This window comes from Carcharhinus amblyrhynchos, chromosome 16 (assembly GCF_965287045.1).
Source record: "Carcharhinus amblyrhynchos chromosome 16, sCarAmb.v2.hapA, whole genome shotgun sequence".
Lineage (NCBI taxonomy): Eukaryota > Metazoa > Chordata > Chondrichthyes > Carcharhiniformes > Carcharhinidae > Carcharhinus > Carcharhinus amblyrhynchos.
Window position 1 is genome coordinate 13,388,530 of NC_137339.1, and position 22,838 is coordinate 13,411,367.

The 22,838-nt window shown below is 39.8% G+C and overlaps 1 protein-coding gene across 11 annotated transcripts in view; it reads left to right on the plus strand.

Moving 5' to 3' along the window:
- zmynd8 (zinc finger, MYND-type containing 8) overlaps window positions 1-22,838 on the plus strand; it is a 104,014-nt gene that overhangs the window by 20,022 nt on the left and 61,154 nt on the right. For all 11 annotated transcript variants that reach the window (XM_080204713.1, XM_080204714.1, XM_080204717.1 and 8 more), the window contains exons 2-3: window positions 1,938-2,014; window positions 9,901-10,046. In XM_080204713.1, the coding sequence (XP_080060839.1) occupies window positions 1,990-2,014; window positions 9,901-10,046 (171 nt within the window). In that variant the 5' untranslated portion in view covers window positions 1,938-1,989. The remainder of the gene's footprint in view (window positions 1-1,937; window positions 2,015-9,900; window positions 10,047-22,838) is intronic.

A 22,838-nucleotide genomic window follows, 5' to 3' on the forward strand; every position in this document is an offset into this window, starting at 1 on the left:
GCTTAATTGCCCACACTTATTCCAATAATCCCATCCCCGTGGCTCCTTTCTAGCCTCTGTTGCTAACTTATGACCCCCAATCTCACCCTTTTCTCTTTCTCACTCTATGCCAACTCACCCAATTTTCACCATGGGTAGACCTCATGAGTCATGCTGAGATAAATAAAAACTATGGATAGGATTTTCCAGCCATGCTAGCCCAAAACTGGAAAATAGGACCTGAGGTTAACAAATCTTTGCGTGGTCCTCTCCCCACCTGCTATGATTCCTGTGGTGGGTGGGACAGAAGAATTCCACCCCCCCCCCGCCCGTATGACTAAATATTACTACATTAAAAAAAATCTCCATTCACAAAAGCCCATTCAAAGCATTTAAATCTTACAAAGTACTTAAGTTACCTCATAACCCCATGTATTTACACCAGCTAGTCCCCCTGACATTAACGGGCAATTTAGCATGCCCAATGCATCTAACCTGCACACCTTTTGGAATGTAGGAGGAAACTGGAGCACCCAGAGGAAACCCACGCAGACACAGGAAGAATGTGCAAGCTCCACACACACACACACACACACACACACACACACACACACACACACACACACACACACACAGTCACCCAAGGGTGGAATTGATCCTGGATCCCCGTGAGGCAGCAGTACTAATCACTGTGCCATCGTGAAAATTAGAAGACAAACTTCAGTAAAAACAAGTATTTGCAGATAAACTAAGGAACTTCTGTTTTCTGCTAATGCTGAGCACTCTATTGGAAATGGACAAATGTAATATTTTCCAATGCATTAGAAGCAAAGCTAGTTCACTCTATTTGGTGACCAGACTAATATTGTCTTTAATCATCTGTGGAGTATGGCCATTGTTGGCTGGCCTACAGTTATTGCCCATCCCTACTTGTCTGAGGGCAGTTGAGAGTTAACCATATTGCTATGGCTCTAGAGTCACATGTAGGCCAGACCAGGTAAGGTCAGTAGACTTCCTTCCGTAAAGGACATTAGTGAATCCAATGGGTTTTTCCAACAATTGACAATGGTTTCGTGGTCATCAGTAGATTCTTAATTCTAGATTTGTTTTATTGAATTCAGATTCCACCATCTGCCATGGTGGGATTCGAACCTGGGTCTTCAGAATGTTAGCTGCGTTTCTGGATTAATAGCCTAGTGATGATACCTCTGCCTCCCCCTTGTCAGATGTGTAATCAGATAGGTGAATTAGATGAGCAATTTCCTTTGTAATTTACTGTAACTACTTCATATTGAAATCAACAAGATTGTTATCTTGAAACTGGAAGATTTCCTCAAAGTGCAACAATACCATAATGTTAAGTATTATATTTTATTGGGGAGAGGCTGAGCAAGGAGGAGCTGAAATGTCCCTTTTTGGGAAAGGGGCAAAGAAACTATGGAAGCTAATGGATGGATATATTGTTTCTTGGCATAAACCATATTTGCTGTAGTCAAGTATATTTAGGGTAGCGGTTTCAAATAAAAAGGATATTTCTGCAAATATTTGTTTGCAGTGTGGTGTTCAACGAGGTATGGTGATCAAAATCCAGAGGGGTGTGTGCAGAGCACAAAATAGTTGGCGAAATGGTTTAGAACCGGAGGACACCAACTTATGATAATTGGCAAAAGAACCAGAGGCGCCATGAGGAAAATTTTTTTGCAGCAAATGGTTAGGATCTTGAATGTATTGTCTGAGAGTGAGGTGGAGGCAGATTCAATTATGGCTTTCAAATACAAATTGGATAAATGCTTGAAGAGAGAAAATTTGCAGGGCTTTGGGGAAAGTGGGGGGGAATGGAACAAATTGAGTTGCTCTCATAAAGAACTGGCACAGATGCAATGGGTTGAATAGATTTTTCAAAAAAATATTTTTGCAGTATTCTTTAAGTATTTTCTTTTGCTCTTTCTTTTATGTAGTTTGGCTGAAGACCCGCCTAAACAGGAGCAGGAGGAGGAAGAGGAGGAGGAGATGGAGATCTCAACCAGATCAAGAGGTGAGTAAAAGAAAACATCTTGCATCCGTCCTCTTTGTCTACAATGATGGATACTTTGGTGTGCGTTTAACTCTCATTATCTGCACAACACTGGACCAAGAGCTGGAAATACTATTAGGCTGGCTATCCATTTGTCAGCAAGTGCTGACACCTTGGGGGTGATCTTAAGATCCCTCCCTCCACAGATCCTGAATGCAGAGTCACAGGGTGTCCCTCTTTCTCCCACCACCAATCCCTAATGTCGAGTAGCAGTGGGTTCCCCAGTCTGGTCCTGCTCATCTCTGCCTCTGCCACCTTCCTACTGTCAGAGTGCCTGGAAATTCCCAAGGGGCACCCCACCCTTGCCCCCGACCACTCAGGTGGGGGCACCTCAATAGCTTCTGATTCTACCAGTGAGGCCATCCCTTTTGTTGGGAACCAGCTATGATTCTCGCTGGATGGAATCTCCCAGTAAGGTCAGAGAGGCAAGTGAGCCTGGACAATAACATCCCAAGCTCATTAAATCAATGCTAAATTGATTTAAATTTAAATAAATTATTAAGCGTCGTGCTGGAAATGACCGCAAGGCTGATCTCGCCAGATATCCAGTGCTAGTAAGAGAGGTGAGAAATTGGGCGTGAATCTGATTTTTCAGCTCTTTCATGATCTTACTGGCTCACCCCGCCCATCGGCCAGCATGGTGCAACAGTAAGATTGTCCCCGATTTGGGTCAAATGGCCTGCTTCCAGTCTACTCCAATGAGTTGACATATTCCATCATTGAATATGTCCACAACTTGAGACTGATAGTTTTTAGGGATCAAGGAGTACATGGAACAGGGAGGAAAGTGGAAGATTAGCCATGATCTTATTCAATATCAGGCTTGGGAGGGGACAAGAGCGGTTGTGTGGTCTACTGCTGCTTCCATTCTTAAGATTCAACGTCACTGATGCCCAATGGCTGCAGCATGTCCCATCTATAACGTGCTGCTGCAATTTGTCAAGGCTTCTATTCTATGATTCTGAGCTGCTTCCAGCCCTATGACCTCAACCACTTCAAAGAACCAACATGTACGTAGAAATAGAATCATCATTTTCTGTTCAAATCACAAATCACCCTGGGTTAGAAATATATTTCAGTCCTTTGTCACTGCTGGACTAAAATCCTGGAGCTCCCTACATAACAGCCCTCTACCATGGGTGTCGGTGTACCTGCACCTTACGAGGCAGTATGGTGGCACAGTGGTTATCATTGCTGCCTTACAGCACCAGAACCAATGTTCAGTTCCAGCCTTGGGTGACTGTGTAGAGTTTGCACGCTCTCCCATGTCTGTGTGCATTTCCTCCGGGTGTTCCGGTGTCCTGTCACAGTTCAAAGATGTGCAGGTTTGGTTAATTGGCTGTGCTGAATTGTCCCTTGGTGTCAGAGATTTGCAGGGTAAATATGCGGGGTTACGAGAATAGGCCCTGGGTGAGATTCTTAGTGTTGCGGGCTCAATGAACCAAATGGCCTTTATCAGCACGTAGAATTCTACAATTATGATACGAGCTGAAGTGGTTCAATTAAGGACTCTCAGTAAATGCTGGTCTTGTTGATGCCCACATCCCATGGTCCAATAATACATACTTCTAAAAAAAATTAGTTTATCACGACTGTACATTCTTATTGCATTGAATATCATGGAATAGATTGGAAATATCTGGAATATCAGAGTGGGCCACTTTAACTTAAACTGGGAATGTTTGAAGACTTTGTTTTTGTTTTGAAAAAAATATATAGTGAGTCACCTTTTGGAGCAAGTGTTTAGCATTTCTAACATATAGTGGTCAGAATTCCCTGGACTAGCATGCGCAGCTGCTGCTGACAGCGAGAATGGAGAATTTGATGTTCAGCCAAATCTCTGTTCACCGCAACAGGACTGGTTAATTCCAGCTGGAGGCAAGGTTGGCGAAGTCCAATCGGTATCTTCCCCTCAAGTTGCTTTTTTGCTTTTAATTGTGAATGCTGTTCAGACCAATTTGCTCCCTGAATGCAGATTTGAGGGTCAATTTCAACATCTTATCTTCATTTCCCTGATATTTTTGTAATGTTTAACAGCTGAATGCCTGAAAGTACTAACTACATGAAACAAAGCCAGGCTACTGACTGTAAGTTTATTTATACAAAATCTGAACACTGAAGTTACAGCAATAGAATATTTAAGGCTGTGGGTTTGTTTAGTGACGTTCAAATTTGGCCTTAGAAAGGATTCACGCATCTCACTACAAGCTTTAAGAAAGTTCCAGACTTCAAAAAAGAGCATTATTTGTACTTGATCTGATTCATATTCTGTCATGTCTTCTCATCCTAGTTATACCCATTACATTTATAAATCACTAGATATATAATAAAGATTAATCCACAGCATGCTTTTTAGTATTTTTAATTGGGAATGAAATAAGACTCTGCACCTTGTAAGGTGAGAAACGTTTATGCGCAATTAATTTTAGCATTTTGACTCATTTGTCCTTAATTTTCTGTAGTTTAACAGAGCTCAGGTTTAAGATGGAAGCTACTGCTTTGTTGCATTTCAGTTTGGAAGACAGGATGCACCAAGCAAGTTTGTGAATCAAGAAAATAGTTAAGATGAAGGTGCTTTGATCTATTTTTCGTGCCAAGGGCTTCAACTGAGATCCAGCTGCTGTGTTTTGAAACATCTTACCAACGTTTCATAGGATAATTCTTCAGATAATCGTGTCCAGTGATTGATAGTGTTGTTTTGAAAAGACAAAGCAACATTTTCAGTTGTTCACTGTTCTGGCTAGAATGCACCCGGGCTCTGGAACCAGAATGCCACACATTTTGAGCAGAATGTCCTGTGTGTTTTCACTTTGACACGACATGTTAGCCCCTTGTGGATGGTTTCCATTTTCCCCCTGATACCAATTACAGAAATGTATTGTATAGCAGTTTCTATATTTTTTTGCTGCAGTGTATGCTCTGAGGTGATAGGAGACATCATAATTTCTTCTCCAAATAGCATTCTTGATTATTTGAGGATTGATAAATCACAGCATAAGCCGTGATTTTTGCTGCAGGGTGGGGCAAGGAGGCAGGCCACAAGTCTACTTCAGGCAGAACGGGGATTGAACTCCACAGTTTTGGCATTATTCTGAACTATGCATCTAGCCAAATGAGCTAACTGACCCCGTGATAGGAGCATGGTCTACTTCTAAATCTTGTTCAGTGAGAAACTCTCAGTGATTGGGATTAATTATTAAATCTTGTGTTCTGTTGATCTGAATACAGTGGAGAGAAAAGACAAAAATTTCCATTTTACAGTCATTTTGTCTACTTATGGAAACTGTCATCTAGCCATTTAATACGAGTAAAGATAATGGCAGGAAGGAAACTGTTACACCCATTTTTCTTCAGTTGGTGCACTTCTAAACCACATGTACACAAAGGTTGGGCAGATCCCTTTTTAAAATAATTGGGGCTTAAGATGGAGATTTCCTCTTTTCAGTTGGGAAGACAGGATGCACTCTATATGAACCAAGCAGTGTTGGTCTTGAAGAAAATTGTTACGACAAAGCACTTTGATCTAATTGTATTGCTCATATAAAGGGCTTCAACAGATGCTAAAGACCCGTTACTTTCCAAGGAATTCTTCCATTTTCTACAACGGTATTTGACTAAAAACTGGAGTTAGAATAGACCAATCCATTTCACCTCGAGACAGTGCGGTTGCCAGTTAATCATTCATCTCTGGGTTGGATTGAAATCCAGTTCCAAAGATGAATGATCATTAAACTAAGTCACTGGTTTCACGTGTTATAGACTTAGAACCATAGAATCATAGAACATTACAGCACAGAAACAGGCCTTTTGACCATTTTTCTGCCTAGTCCCATTGACCTGCACCTGGACCATATCCCTCCACACCCCTTGCATCCATGTGCCTGTCCGAGTTTTACTTAAATATTAAAAGTGAGCCTGCTTTCACCACTTCATCTGGCAGTTCATTCCACACTCCCACCACTCTCTCTCTGTGTGAAGAACCCTCCCACCATTCCCTTTAAACTTTTCCCCTTAACCCATGTCCTCTTAGTTTTTTTCTCCCCTAGCTTCAGTAGAAAAAGCCTGCTTGCATTCACGCTACCTATACCCACCATAATTTTATACACCTCTGTCAAATCTCCCCTCATTTGTCTACGTCCCTATTCTAACCTATTCAACCTTTCTCTGTAACTCAGTTTCTCAAGTCCTGGCAACATCCTTGTAAGCCTTCTCTGCACTCTTTCTCAACCTTGATAATATCCTTCCTCTAATTAGGTGACCAAAACTACACATAATACTCTAAATTTGGCCTCACTAATGCCTTATACAACCTCACCATAACATTCCAACTCTTATACACAATACTTTGACTTATAAAGGCCAATGTTCCAAAAGCATTCTTTACGACCCTATCTACCTGTGACGCCACTTTTAGGGAATTATGTATCTGTATTCCCAGATCCCTCTTCTACTGCACTCTTCAGTGTCCTACCATTTACCTTGTATGTACTACCTTGGTTTGTCATTCCAAAGCGCAATACCTCACTCTTGTCTGCATTAAACTGCATCTGCCATTTTTCAGCCCATTTTTCTAGCTGGTCCAAATCCCGCTGCAGGCTTTGAAAACCTTCCTCACTGTCCACTACAGCTCCAATCTTTGTATCATCAGCAAATTTGCTGATCCAATTTACCACATTATCATCCAGACCATTGATACAGATGACAAACAACAATGGACCCAGCACTGATCCCTGTGGCACACCACTAGTCACAGGCCCCCACTCAGAGAAGCAATCCTCTCTGGCTTCTTCCATTGAAAGAAGTCTCACAACACCAGCTTAAAGTCCAACAGGTTTATTTGTAGCAAATGTCACAAACTTTCGGAACATGCTGTTCCTTCGTCAGGCGGGTGGGAGTTCTGATCACAAATGGGGCACAAAGACACAAACTCAATTTACGTGAAAATGATTGGATTGTGAGTCTTTACAGATAATCAAATCTTAAAGGTACAGTCCATGTGAGTGGAGAGAGCATTAAGCACAGGTTAAAAGGATGTGTATTGTTTCCAGACAGGACAGTTAGTGAGATTTTGCAAGTCCAGGCAAGTTGTGGGGGTTACAGATAGTGTGACATGAACTCAAGATCCCGGTTGAGGCTGTCCTCGTGTGTGGAACTTGGCTATCAGTCTCTGCTCAGTGACTCTGCGCTGTCTTGTGTCGTGAAGTCAGCCTTGGAGAATCTTACCTGAAGATCAGAGGCCGAATGCCCGTGACCACTGAAGTGTTCCCCAACAGGAAGAGAACCGTCTTGCCTGGTGATTGTCGAGCAGTGTTCATTCGTCCGTTGTTGTAGTGTCTGCACGGTCTCCCCAATGTACCAAACCTTGGGACATCATCCCACGTGAGAACACCATCCACCAGGTAGACGGTACGTACTCTTGCAACTTGGCCAACGTTGTCTACCTGATACGCTGCAGGAAAGGATGTCCCAAGGCTTGGTACATTGGGGAGACCATGCAGATGCTATGACAACAGGTGAATGAACACTGCTTGACAATCACCAGGCAAGACTGTACTCTTCCTGTTGGGGAACACTTCAGCAGTCACGGGCATTCAGCCTTTGATCTTTGGGTAAGCATTCTCCAAGGCGGCCTTCACGACACACGACAGTGCAGAGTCGCTGAGCAGAGACTGATAGCCAAGTTCTGCATACGTGAGGACGAAAAATCAGGAGATTGCTTCCAATTCTCCTAGCTCCTCTGTCAGCTTTGTCGTAACAGTACCTCATCAATAAACTTAGCATTCAGACACATTGGGCAGAATTCTCTCTACTGGGATCAATGGCAGACAAGAATATGACAGGAGATCCAAAAATCAACTTCATACCATGAGAAATTAAAGAGGGATCTTCCAATGCCACCTGCCGTAACAGATTGGGAATCTCCCTGGAGACTGTTGGGAAATTGATTTCATGTGTAATCGGATGCATGTGAAAGTCTGACTGCAAACTTCTCTCTGTGTATGATTGTCCATGACGTCAGTGGAAAAACATGCCAGTCTAAACGTGCCTGAATCAACGTGGCGTGTAAAAGTCAGGATTTGTCCTCCAGTACATAATTAATTCCATTGGGAATAGAAGATATGGTGTGTTTCCCATTGGCCATAGCCTCTCCTTGTCCCTGCCTCTGCCACAGGACCTAGTCCCAGATGGGAGAATTCCACTCATTGAATGCAAAGTTGCAGTACTTTAAATACCATGTATAAACTTAGGGCTTAACCATTCAGGTCTTTGTGAATTTTTAATTGCATGACTCTTGATTAATGACCACAATCTCCTCTAACACTGAAAATTTATTTTTTCCATGTTGGGACTCTCATTCTTTAATTATTGTTGGATAATGTTTCCGTTCCATCTCTTTTAATTCTTCTTTCAAGTCTAATCTTTCCGTCACATATTTTGCTTTCAATGACTGATTTTACAATGCATTAAATAATCCAACTTGCATTTTCTGGTGTAGACTCAGTAAGGATTCGTCAATTTGGTTTGTTGAAAAGAGAGACTATTGCTTGCCCTGTTTGTACAGGTCCCGGATACCCTGTATAGACTGCCGTTCTGTATCAGCCTACCCTTAACAGTAGATTATCATTCAAAAGCTCACAAATTTTGTAAGCATAACAAACGTTGTCAAGTTTGTTTCCCACTGACCACAAAATCAAGACCAATGTTGACAACCATTTCACATGTTCAATATTTACAAATGGGAAAAGGAATTCAAAGAACAGCCCAGCACGGGAAACAGGCCCTTTGGCCCAACGAGCCCACGCCGCCATTTCAACAAAGCATTTTCCTACACCTACCCTGCTCCGTGTGTATGTGAATGGTACCCCTAATGTAGCCTGATTCAGGGGAGAATAGTGTAGGGTCAATTTGGTACACCAATCAGCCTAAGAGCAAATCTTTGGGGTGTGGGAGGAAACCGGAGCACCCAGAGGAAACCCACACAACCACAGGGAGAATGCGCAAACTCCCACAGACACAGGCCCAAATCCATGTATCTGCACAGCTAGCAGTGATAGTCACTGAGCTGTTGTGGTGCCCGTCTGCTGGTCCAGGATTAAGCACACAACGACACGAAGTACTAGGCCACTCTCGAAACCTCCAAGAGCAGCCCACACATGACCCACCGTGTGCATGCCCCTCGTGTGACAACAAGGTGGACCGACACCTGTGGATTAAAAGAGACAAAACAAAATTCAGCCAAATAAACACATCCTTTCTCTATAGGTCAACCTTCTTTAGATCTTCTCTTGATATTTTCTTTCTGCTGTCATATAACTGCCCTTTTGAACTTATTTCTGTTGCCCACACCATTGCATTGACTTTCCATGGTAACAGTCCACAATCTGTTGCCCTTCAGGTGAAAAGAAATTGCTTAACTTCACTTTGTAACTTACTAATTTTTCGCTTGCATCTCTGGATATTGTTAGCGATAGTAAAGCAAGATATTATTGTGCACAAGGGAAATAGTAAGTGAATAATTAAATGCTCCTATGTTGCACTAATGATCTTGCCATTGTTTGCGTGTCCTGAGCTTTGTTTTATATGTCTGCTGGCATCTTAAGATGTGAGAGGAAGGTGGGAAGCCCTGTATGGTTTTCTGTTAGCATGTTGTACAAAAATACATGGGACATTTAAAGAAACTTGAATAGGGCTCCACAAAGAAACCATTCAAAAGTATGGTTCTCACCAAATTTCTGGTGCTGCTTTTCCTTAGTGACAATGGACATCACTAAGTTTGTCAGTACAGATATCTTTGTCCTAGTGTATGCCATTTTCTTGGTATGTAATGATTTAAGTTTATTTTTCAGATCCTGGTTCTGCAGAACGTGCAGGACTGAAAAGAAAGCAACTTAGCCCTCAACCATCCTCAAATGGGCACTCCCCACAAGATGAATCATTGAGTCCTATTAAAAAGAAGAAAAAACCTGGCTTAGCTAATTCGAGTAAAGAGCAGGTATAGTAACGTCAGAGTCTGCCTTTGTTTTGACACTTGGTATGTTTAAAATCAAGCTGCATTATCCCACTGTTCTTTCATGGTTGACCTTTTGAAATTGGTGAAGAAAACGCAAACAAAATTTCGAACGTGCATATGAGAAGAAGAATGAGAAAAGACCACCTACACCCATCAATCCTAATTTTAAATTTAGTATGCCATTCAACCACCTCCTAAATCACCCATTGTCCTAAAAGTGGGTTAACAGGGTACATTCCTTAAAGTGATCATCAGCGCTCTCGGAGATCATAGTGGCTAATAACTTATCAGAGCCACAATTAAACAATTCTTGCCTGCCAGAACTACAAATTCCCTTTTGCTCAGAGACTTGGCAAATTTCTCCTTTAAAGGTCTTTGAAGCAATTGCACCTTTTGAGAATTTATTCGCTACAACAAATTAAATGACTAAATCAGAAATGTAATGCGTTCATCTGCGTAATCTAGCTGCACATTTGGATTTGTTAACTATTCTTATTGTCATTAATAACCATTTAAAATAAAATTGAGAAGGGCACCGTAGCTACTGTTCTACTCTTTAAGAGTTTGTTAGTTATTCATAAGTGTAGCAATTTCTCCCTAAAGTTGCCAATTTAAGAGTGGGTCTCTTGCTGAAATTTTCAAAGGCTAGAAACGCAATCAAGAAACTTTTTTTCAACAGAAAAGGAAGAGGATAGATAATCCATGATCAGAAAAATTGCAGGACAATATGCTGGTTTTCATAGCCTGTTTCTTCTTTCCTCCGTGAATAACATTTCTCTGTTCTGGCTGAAAGCACACATCCCTTTTTCTAATTAACTTTAAAGATTTTGCAGACATTTCCATCACTTTGTATTGAATTCATGAGTCACCACATTGCCTCCCATGTTCTGTACATTTCTTACAAAGATTGAAATTTTGTCATCAATTCGTCAGCTTAGTATTGAACTTGGTAATATCCATAATACTTTCCATAATTAGAAACTAACCATGACATCTGAATTATCTAGTTGATAATTATTATGAGTGTTTTTAAAGCAATATTAAATTGGCTGCTGCTAGTTTACACTGTACTGGCATTGTAATATCTAAATTTGCAGTAGACTTTATTGTAAGTAGTCAAGCCCCAAAAATGTATTCATTTATTCATGCTGCAACTATCGCAGTAACATTTAAACTCTTCAAATGTTGGTAGATTTTTAATCCCCAAAATTTAGAAAAATAGTAGCCATTCTTTGTATCAGTAAATTTTTTTTTGTGTTTTGATGTCTTTGCTGCAATGGCATTTGATTAGTGAAAGTAATGTTTATTAGCTTGTCTCGCCTTGACAAATCAAAGTTTGATTTAATTGTAACCCACTTAGACGTTAAAGATCCTGTGAGTGATAAAGGAAAAGTACAAGTTCATGTAGCTTTCAACAAGTCAGAAAAGAGCAACTGTGCAAAGATCAGTTGCCAGCTAAATTGCTTCATTTTGTCGCCAGCAACAGGTTTTCCAGTGTTTTCACAAAAATCAATGCAGAAGAAATTGATTATGAATATCAAAGTGCTACTGACTTTTTAAGTCTGTAATACTAGATATCATTTTTAAAAAAATACTTTAAACAGACAACTGTTTGGATATAAAAATAGTCTGATAACGATGCAGCTAAGACCTTGGACATCAGTGTGTTGAACCTCATTATTCTTCATTGTTGAATGACTCACAAGTGACTTCCAAAATACCTTGGTATTTGGGTAGTTGTGCTTTTGTTAATTGGCTTTCAAATCTAAATCTAATTAATTTTCTTTGGTCTAATTCTGGTAAAAAAATACTGTTCTACAAAATGGCGTAATGCAGCTTTAAATTGATTACGTTTAACATTTAGTAATGTTTTGTCCTCTGCTTGTCATTAAAAAGTCAGAGTGGCATGCTTACCAGTCCTTGTAATTGTTTTAGCTATTAGTTCTGCAATCATTAATCTTCTTGCTTTTTGTAAAGGTGCTAGGCAATTTTCTCAGTATTTTCTAAGCTGTACCTGTTTATCATACCCGTTTGTGTTCCTTAGACACAACACTATGCATGTGACATGTTGGAAGGTGGTCCATCAATTAATTAGTTTCTTTCTAAATTGAAACTGACACTCCACTGACAATGCTCACCCAAGAGCCATGGTGGTAACACAAAGCTTGGGTGTTCTATTCTGATCTGATGTCCAAGTTAACCAGAATGAGGCCCTGTGATGAAGCACGCTCATGCCAGTAGTTTTGAACCAGCTGCATCCGAGTGCAAAATTGCATGTTAAAAGTTCTTGGTTGGTTCATTTGGATGGGCAGGCGCGAATCCTAACGCTTTTTTGTGGACATGTACTTGGTCACCGGAGAAGAACGGATAAAAATTAATAGTTGGAGAACAGTACTCTGCACAAAACTATCTATACAAAGCTGCTTTGTGGCTGATCATTTAGATCTGGCCACAAATATAACTCCAGTCTGCTAGTTTGTGCAACACGTTTCACAGGTGCTTTTCTGAAACCTGTTGTTGAAATGTGATTACAACTTAAACTATATACTTGTCCCTCTGATTAATAAAAGGGGTCATATCCAGTATCAGTATTAGCCTGATATCCTGGAGCTTGAGGGAGGCAGAGATGAATTTATTTGTTCCAAATCTATGCTAATCACTTTAAAAAGAAAATCACTGAAGTATAATTCTGTTACTATTAGCCAGTAGTCATTATTGGTGTAATTTACTGATTTGATTTGGATGTGATGCCATATTCATAATGTAAACATTTTTTCCTGCAAATTTTGAATCTATATCTTATGTGTAGCAATTGTAATTTACTGTTTCACATCAACTAAACAGCAGTAAAACTTAGTGGCTGTTTAAGACTTGTTTCACTTTTGGGCTGTTTAATTCTTGATTAGTGTAATCTCAATGACGTGCTTTCTGTTCAAAGTTCAGAATCGGGCTATTGTACCTAAATTTATATACACAAATTTTAAGAATTAATTATTTCAGAGTTCCTTTATATTCATTCAGTACAGTTCTTCATTTTTCTTCATTTCCACTTCCACTAGACATTCTATAATATCTTATCTAAGCTTCTTAGCTTTGATCCTATTTGGATTTCTGGTCCAGTGATGTCTGCGAAAATTAATGCTCCTTGGTGACAAAAAACAAATAGATTCTTTTATCTCCTTGCCAAATTTTTTACTTATACTATAACTTGCTGAAATACTCATTCTGCAAGTGTGGCCTGAGAGATTGTGTATCAATAGGATGACATTATCCGTCATTTGTGGTCAGCTATCCATGCAAGGACACTTTACAGAACTGGTCACGTTATACCTGCTAAGCGAGGATGAATGGTAGGCTTTAGAATTTTTTTTCTCACCTGCTAGCCTAGGGGAGCTGAGGTAAATCAAAAATGAAGAACTTGCTTATGGTTATGAAGCTCTTTGGCATTATATAAATGCAAGGAGGATATTCCAATGATGGGGAAGTCTAGAACCAGGGGTCACAGTCTGAGGATTCAGCATAGACCATTTAGGACAGAGGTGAGGAGACATTTCTTCATCTAAAGAGTGTAGAGCCTGTGGAACTTGTTACCACAAAAATTAGTTGATGCCAAAACATTGAATGCATTGAAGAGATGACTGTATATAGAACTTGGGGTGAATGGGATCAAAGGTTATGAGGGAAGAAGCAGAATTAGGCTATTTAATTGGATGATCAGCCATGAATGGCAGAACAGGCTGAAAAGGCCAAAAAGCCTCCTCCTTCTGTGTTTCTATGTAATGTGGGAAAATGTATCAGTCAGTATTCATGCAGTCAGGTCCCATGAACAGCAATGAGATAAGTGGCAATACTGTTTTTTAGTGGCATTGGTTGAGAAATAAATATTGGCTAGGCACTAGGGTCAGTTGGAGAACGCCTGTGCTGCTCTTTGAATAGTGACATGGAATATTTTACTTCCAACTGAACAGGCAGTCAAAGCCCCAATTTAGCATCCCATCTGAAAGAAGGCAATACTGACAAACTTCCCCAGTACTGCACTGAAGTATTTTCCTAGATTGTGTTCCAGAGGAGTCGTCCTGTATCTTCAACGTTCTGACTCCGGTAAGAGTCCTACACAGAATCAAGGCTGATAAATAAATTTGTTGCCATGGCTGAGATCCAATATAAACATTTTTCTTTAAATCTGAGATCAGAAATGGAACATTGACCAATATTGCTCAATATCCACTGAACTATTTGACGAAGCTACTTTGTTAAATTTTATCCATACTTTTCAAGTATCTTGCACAACAAATATTTTTGGTAAAATGCCTCCAAACTTAGAAATCTCCAACTTAACATTTTAGTACAAAATTTCAACTCAATTTTTATGTAAGTATTTTATCATCTTTGTTCATTTAATATGTATGGCAGACCACTTTGGCTTCAAAATTACAAAATCCTTGTTCTGATGTCCTTCTGGAAAATGTCACATCTATTCCTGTTGTAATTTTGTGGGGAAATGTACCATCAAATATGGTACTAAGACATAAAATCCAGGAAGAGCTCAAGATTTGATGTTTGTAATATGGCTTTAAAGGATTTCAACAGAGATCCTACTGAAGCTAATGGCCGCAAACAGGTCATCTTGAATTTGGAAAACATTGTCTTCAGCACTCAATATCACCCCAGGAAAATCAATCAACAGATTGCAACAGTAGATTTTGGTAGAGGCAACTGGAAAGAATCAGAATGAACATCAAAAGTGGGAGCAAGAGTAGGCCATTTGGCCCTTTGAGCTGTTCCCCATTCAATAAGACCATTGTTGATCTGATTGTGGCCTTAACTCCATTTTCCTGCCCCTTGATAATCCTTGATTTTCTTGTGAATCAAAAGTCTAGCTTGACCTTGAATATATTCAGTGACTTGATCTCCACCCCTTTCTGGGTTACAGAATTCCAAAATTACCAACCCTCAGAGAAGAAATTCCTCTTCACCTCTCTCCCTTGTTTTGAAACTTGAGCCATAAGTTCAAGATTCCCCGATGGGAGGAAACACCCTCTCAGCATCTACCCTGCCATGCTCCCTCAGAATTTTACATGTTTCAGTAAGATCTCCTCTCATTCTTCTAAACTCCACAATGAGTGTTGACCTAACCAGGTCAACATTTCCCCACAAGACAACCCTTCATCCCAGAAGTCAATCCAATGACTCATTTTTTTGGAAGACTTCTAATACAAACATATCTTTATTTATGTAAGGAGACCAAAACTGTATGCAAATCTTTAGGTGTGGTTTCATCAATGCCCTACACAGTTGCAGCATGACATCCCTACTTTTATTCTTCATCTCATTTGCAATAAAGGATAATATTCTGTTTACCTTCCTAATTATTTGCTGTACCTTACTGTTGGCTTTTTATAATGAATGCACAAGGACAACCAGATCCTCCTATACAATAACATTCTGCAATCTTTCTCCATTTCAGTAACATGCTGTTTTCCTATTCTTCCTACCAAAGGGGCCAATCTCACATTATCCTCCATCTGTCCAATTTTTGCCCACTTATTTAATCTATCCATAATCCCTTTGCATAACATTCACTCACCAATCACTTACCACCTGACACTAATAAATTCTCTTAAGTTTAATTAGACATGCTGATAGAGAAACAGACCATTAATGTTGCCAAACATACTTTCATTGAGATATGTACTTAAGGACCTCAGCAAGTCTAAGAACAGCCTTATCCACCCCCATATTATGGGGACCAGATGGAGCATTAATGGAGCACCCTGGTCCACCAGAAACACACCTGATGGCACAAAGGAGGCCATAAAATCCACCCCATAGTCTCTTCTGTTCGGGTCTCATGAACAATCCTGCAATTTGTACAGACTCCCAAGAATAAGGCTGTAGCCCTTTATCTGATCTCACCTACACTAATCATCAGACAATGAAATATCAGAAACTATTATCTTGCACATTGTAAATTGTTACTGATATTCCTGTGATGAGAAACTTAATTAAGTGAACATTCACTGTTGCTCAGGATCTTGAGCAACATTTGGAGGAGTAAGCACTTTGTTTGCCCGTTATCTTCTGCTTGGGACTTAAATGTTATCCTTTGAACAAACTGATGCAAGAATCAGTTGAACTTGTGATTTCTTGTCACTTTTTAAGATTGTTTGTTTGGTTTTCGTTTTGTTATGTATAGTAAGTGAACCTCATACCTTGTTTGAAGTTGTATCTTGTCTTATTCTTGTCAATAATAAGACCATTATCACAGAAAGAGGCCATTCAGTCCATCATTTCTGTTCAGGCTCTTTGTTCAATCTTTTAATTGGCTCCACAGCCAATGCAATAGCTCTACTCATCTGGTCTTTCCCAATAACTGATAATTATTCTCCCTTTAAATATTTATTTAATTCCCTTTCGGAAAGTTACCATTGAATATATTTCCACCCCTCTTTCAAGCAGTACGTTCTGATCACAAGTTGCATGTAAAAAGATTTTTTTCCTACATGTGGCTTCTCATTCTTGTAGTTACCAACCTTCCTTGATGCTGGCAAGACGATATTTGTTGCTCTCGGGGCCATGGTTCAACCAGATAGTGTGGGGCTGTGATACATATTCAGATGTTATCAGATTCAATTTCCTGGAGGATGTTAGTGAGCTTCTCGTGGCTTTTGTGGTCATTTTTGTTTTCTGTTACTGGCACAATTAACCAGATTACTGAATTCAGTTTCACAGCTTGCTTCAGGGTTTCTGCTTTGTACGTTATTCCCTTGGTGTCCTTGGCTCTAGGTTGACACAATAATGTACTATTGAAAGAGTGCTGCATTTTGGGCAGTACAATATTTTTGGATGAATGGACAAGCTAAGGTTCTGTCTGCTAATCCAGTTGTTTTAAATTGGCACCAGAAGATCCCATTGCACTGCTTAAAGAAGAACATGGTGCCATTTCTCTCTTAATGAATATTACCAAAATAGATAGGTCATCCATCTCTTTGTTTGTTGGATTTTGCTTTTGCAGAGTAACTTTTGCATTTCCCAAGTAATTCATTTTGATCCTGATGCTTGATATCTAAAAGTGTAATTTTAAAAAAGAATAGCTACAGCCTTTTCCTTCACAATTGAAATAAGTCTCATCCTTTTAACGTGCGGTTTTCTATGCAAAAGAAATGGTGATGTGGAGTTTTAGAAGATGTTGGAGAAGAAATTCAATCACGCAGTCCCACTTCTAGCCTTCCTAGCAGACTTGCATTGATTTTCCAGGGCAGGCAGTATCACAAGTCACTTGGATAACAATCCAAGGCAATGCCTGCCTCTGGCGAATTGACCGACATTTGCTTAGTGCCACTATGTGAACAAACTTCTCCCAAGTTACTGTCACACCTGAGGCCACTGTCATCTTGTGTGGCATTACCAGCATGTTAAATGGGATAGATTTAACACCAAATCCAATGTCACAATTAGACATCCATGTGACCCTATGCATCATCAGCTGCAAAATCATATACCACTTCTTGGTAATTTCCTTCAGTCCTCCATCACCACCAAGTTGTTGACTTTGAACATAATCTTGACTTAGTGTGAGATTTAGAATGTATCAAGTTCAATATCGGGTGCATCAACATGAGGTACCAATTTTGTGAAGCTGCAATGCAAGACTACTCATAAGTTGAGAGCAGAAGTAGCATGCTACGGACAGGGTGATTCCACAGCCAACAGATCAGCCTCAAGTTCTGCCATATCCAATAGCAATAACTTGAACTTTGAATACTTGTTAATGTAGTAAAATGTCCTGAGACATTTCCTGTGAGTGTTGCTGCAGTTGCTGTCAGGCTGGCCTGGTGTGCCTTGCTTGTTTGTTTTGTGCCATCCTCACATATCCACTGTAGTTGGCCTGCAACTACTTTGTGATGTTCAAGATCCAATTTCACCTGGGCCTCTTTCTTCTGTCCTTCACTTCTGTCTCTCAAGTAGGTTGACAGCTTTGATCAAATGGCCAAAATACTGAGGTTTTCTTTTTTGGATGTCACACTAGCAGAGAAAATTTGGGATTTGACTAAAATATTTTGTTAAATAACTAGGTTGTAGGGTGCAGCTTAAGCAAGAGGAAATTCAGACTTAGCCAGAGGTGAAGTGATTTAAGCTGGGAATTTTCAAAAGGCCAAAACTGGAGGAGAACAGATTTCTTGAATGGCTGGAGGAGATAGGGAGGTGCAGTACCTTGGAGCCAAGTGTCCTATTTCTGTGCCATAAGCTTTCTGTGATTGTGTGATCCCATGAAGGAATTTGAAAACTGGATGAGAATTTTAAATTTGAGACTCTGCTCAACCAGAAATCAATATAGGTCAGATAGCACATGGATTATAAGTGAATAGGACTTGGTGTGAGCTAGGATAATGGCAACAGAATTTGGGTGAATTTGGATTTATGGAAGATGGGCGATCCAGTGGTGGACAATTAATCACAGACGAGACAGATGTCTTCACAATCACCTGCAGCTAGATGAGGCAAATGGGTGATCCTTATCAGCCTGCTGTTGTGGATCCAATTGTTTGTGACTTCAAGAGAATTGAATAACTTGCATGAAAAACAGTGCCCAGACAGAGACTGGACCCCTAGACACACTGTTTGGAAGTCTGATGCTCTACTGTCCGGACTCCAGAATAACCAGCTGAGCCTTGCCTGCCACAGGAGGTTTATTTTAGAATTCAGATTTGAATTTAAACATCTACCGTCATGAGGTTTGAACCTGGAAGCCCAGAGAATGGCTAGCGATTTGTGGTTTACCAAGTCATTGACCTATACCACGAGGCCACTGCAGCAATGCAAAGTCCAGTCTTCGGTTAATTCTATTAATTATTTTAATCGGGAAATGATATTATTGGAGGATAATCTTCTCACTCCCAGAATATCACTGCAGGAATTGCTCAAGGCTGTATCCAAGGCTCAGCTATTTTCAGCTGCTTCATTAATGATCTTCCCTCCATCATAAGGTCAGATGTCTGGTTGTTCAGTGATGAATGGACATTGTTAAACCTCTTTCACAGCACTTCAGGTAATGAAGTACTCAATGCCTACATGTGTTGAGGACTGCCCTTTCCTCTTCACTTAGAGTTGTGAATCTGGAATTCTTTACTACAGAGGGTTGTGTATTGTCTCACCATTGAACATGTTAAGGCTAAGGAAATTTGGCATGTTTGCTACGATGCTTACAAACTGTTACAGATGCATTTTTCTAGATGTATCATAGCTTTGCATGGCTCCTGGTCTGCCCCAACACTGCAAAAAACTTCAAAGGGTCATAAACGAAGCCCAGTGCGTCACGTAAACCAGCCTCCCATCCATTGATTCTGCCTACACTTCCTGTTGCCTCAGAAAAGCAGTCAGCATAATCAAGGACTCCACGCACCCCAGATATACTTTCTTCCACTGGGGAAAAAGATACAAAAGTCTGAGGACATTAACAGCCAAATCAAGAACAGCTTCTTCCCTGCTGCCATCAGACCTCCCTTGCATTAACATGACCTTTCTCTACATCCTAACTATGGCTGTAATACTACATTCTGCACTTCTTTCCTTCTGTGTATAGGAATGCTTTTCTGTATAGCGCCCAAGAAACAATACTTTTCACTGCATACATGTGACCCTAAATCAAATCAAAAAATATTCAAAACTCATTGATTCTCATTGTTCTTATTGTGACTCTCAATGCTTGTGGTCGGTCAGAGTAAAGGATACAGTTAAGGAGGAGGGATTGTGTACAATGGCATGAAGGAACAATCTGATTAATTGATCCTAGAACAATCCAGAGTACAGGGAGACATTGTCCTTTTAATAGTCTCGGGTATTCTGTTGCTCAAGGAACTTGAGGTATAGAATATTTCTTATCGCAAAATATGCGATATCTGCTACGGTTAATCATCTATTGCTGAATTATTTCCAAAATGATGTAAAATATTAGAACATTTTCTTTGCAGTAAATATATTTTTGGACATTTAAATATTAGTGATTTAAATTGAATCAGTAACAAACTGGAAAGGATTTGGATTTAAGTAGATTGTTTGACTGTTAAACATAGATCTCTGGGTCATCGGAAATGGGGAACTTCCTGTACTTGAGTATGGATTCAAATTTACATGAATCCTAACATTTCTTTAGCCTGAAGAAAGTAAGTTTTTAAATAAGAACACTACATAAACAACAAGATCAATAGCAACTATAAAGTATTAACGGTTTCAGCATTAACTCAATTCCCTAGCAATTCCCCCACCTTTATCCCTCTCTCTGGCGACAGTCTCAGATTAAATCAGTCTTTTTGTAACCTTGCTGTCATATTTGTTTCTGAGATGTGCTTTGCTTGACATTGCCCCCGTCTTATTGAATGGCGGGGCAGGCTCGAAGGGCTGGATGGCCTACTCCTGCTCCTATTTCTTATGTTCTTATTGTCAAAACCTTCATCCATCCCTTTTATTATCTCTACACTCCACTATTCTAACACACTCCTGGCTGGCCTCCCACGTTCTCCTATTCATAAACTCAAGGTCATCCAAAGTTCTGCTATCCATGCCTCAACTTGCGCAATGTCCCATTTTCCCCATTTTCCTTCTGTTTTCCTATCACCCCGCACTCGTTGACCTACATTGGCTTCACGCACGCACACATACCAAGCAACAACCCTTTGAAATAGAAAGCCAGCGTCCAATTAACATCTTAATGGAAATGTTTTCAATTGGAGATCCCACATGCTGAACTGTTAAATGTTTTGTTGACTATGCTGTATGATTTTAGGTTACTTCTAGTAAACTGGCTAATATAGCTTTACTTGTGTATGTATGATTGGACACTCTTGTCTTCAAAAAAAATGACTTTCTCTTGTGCAGGCGTTTTTGATTTCTGCTGTAGATCTTTCCATCATCAATTCTGATATTTTAGGATTTGCATTAATTTGCTGCTGCAATTCTGCCAATGCCTTGAGTTCAAACAACTTTGCCTTTATACTAAATGAAGATGAACTGTTTTGTTCTTGTAGAACTCTATAGTGTACATTCTCCAACAGCATTTACTAATTGATTCAGAAGTTGGCTTATACCATGTCTTGGTTCACTGGGCAGTACTACGTAGAAACATACATAGCAAACAGAAGCAGGGGAAAGCCATTTGGCCCTTTGCACCTGCTCCACCATTCATTTTGATCATGGTTGTTCATCAAATTCAATATCCTGATCCTGCACACCACCACACAACCAAACCCCGCCCCCACACACACACACACACACACACACACACACACACACACACATATCCCTTTAACCCAAGAGCTATGTATAATTTCTCCTTGGAATTCTTCCTTCTCATACTCTTAAACTGATGGGCTGTTTGATGTTTGTTTGGCATGCATTATGCTGGACCTGTATGCAATGCATTACAAATCAATATTATTCTCTGCCTTATCATTCTCCTCTGGATTTTTCAGATAACTGGTAACATTGCTGAACATGTATTGGTCTCCAAATGTGTTGGAATTCCCTTGAAGTAAATGGTGGCCTATTATGTGATGCATCATCTCCTCCAGTAGCCTGCTGAATTTTAATTTCTTTTGTGCTTAGAAGTAAATAGTATAGCATATTGCTTTTTTCAAATTTTGGATTCCAAATGTATGTCAGTTGACATGACCTTGCTTGGTGTTAGCATTGATAGTCATAAGTTGAGTACATCCAGTTTGTATATCAGCAGGAAATATATTTTTGCCTCTCTTTCAGACAAAATCTAACTTTTAATGTTAAAATTGGACCCTGATTCTTGGTTATATTTTGAGCATACCGATTTTTAAAAATATCAAATTAGTCCAAATTGATCATTTGCCATTATTTTCTTTTCCAATTTGTGCTCTAACTTCTGCAAATCTGATATTTATTTTTGTTTCAGTAAGAAGCTAATGGTTGAGATAATGTTCATCTTGCTGACATATTTGTGTGACGTAGACTTTCTTCACTTAGCTGAAGGAGGTGTGGTTGCCCTGATAACTAATAATGAATCAGATTGGTTGCTTAGAGAAATTACCTTCAGCTGCACTTCACTGTCAGTGGAGCTAGTTTTGTTCATTTTCAGACAAATATGACTCGAATAGGAAATCCCATTCTTTTGTTGATGTTGCTTCTATTGGGCTTATTTCCTTGATATGTTTTATTTATCCGAATCATAGACTAAATCTCCTCTACTATTTTGGCAGTTCTCTTTTTCCTTAGTTGTGTTTCATGTAGCCATCTTTGATATTTCTCAGGAGCTGTGAAATTGAAACAGACATAAGACCTTATAATTTCCAAACAGTGCTAAAAAGCTGGTTCAGAGTCTCTCATTTTCTAATACAAGTTAGGAGCAGCAGAAGGCCACTCTACCCCTCAAGCTTGCTCCACCATTCAATAAGAATCTGGTTGATCTGCTTGTAACTTCAACTCCACATTCCTGCCGACAATCTTTCACACCCTTGTTAATCAAGAAACTATCGAGCTCTGCCTTAAAATATTCAAACACTCTCTTCCAGTGTCTTTTGAGGAGGAGAGTTCCAGAGACTCACAATATACTGAGAGAAAAAGTTCTCCTCATCTATCTTAAATGAGTGATCCTTATTTTTATACCGTTATTCTCTATAAACATACATATATATTCATGACAAAGCCCATTCTTAGCATTGAAGCACATTAACAATTAAGCTTTGGCTGGTTCAGGCTGAACATCGCCATTGGTTCCATGTAAGCAACAATAATGTTCAAGGGCTTCAA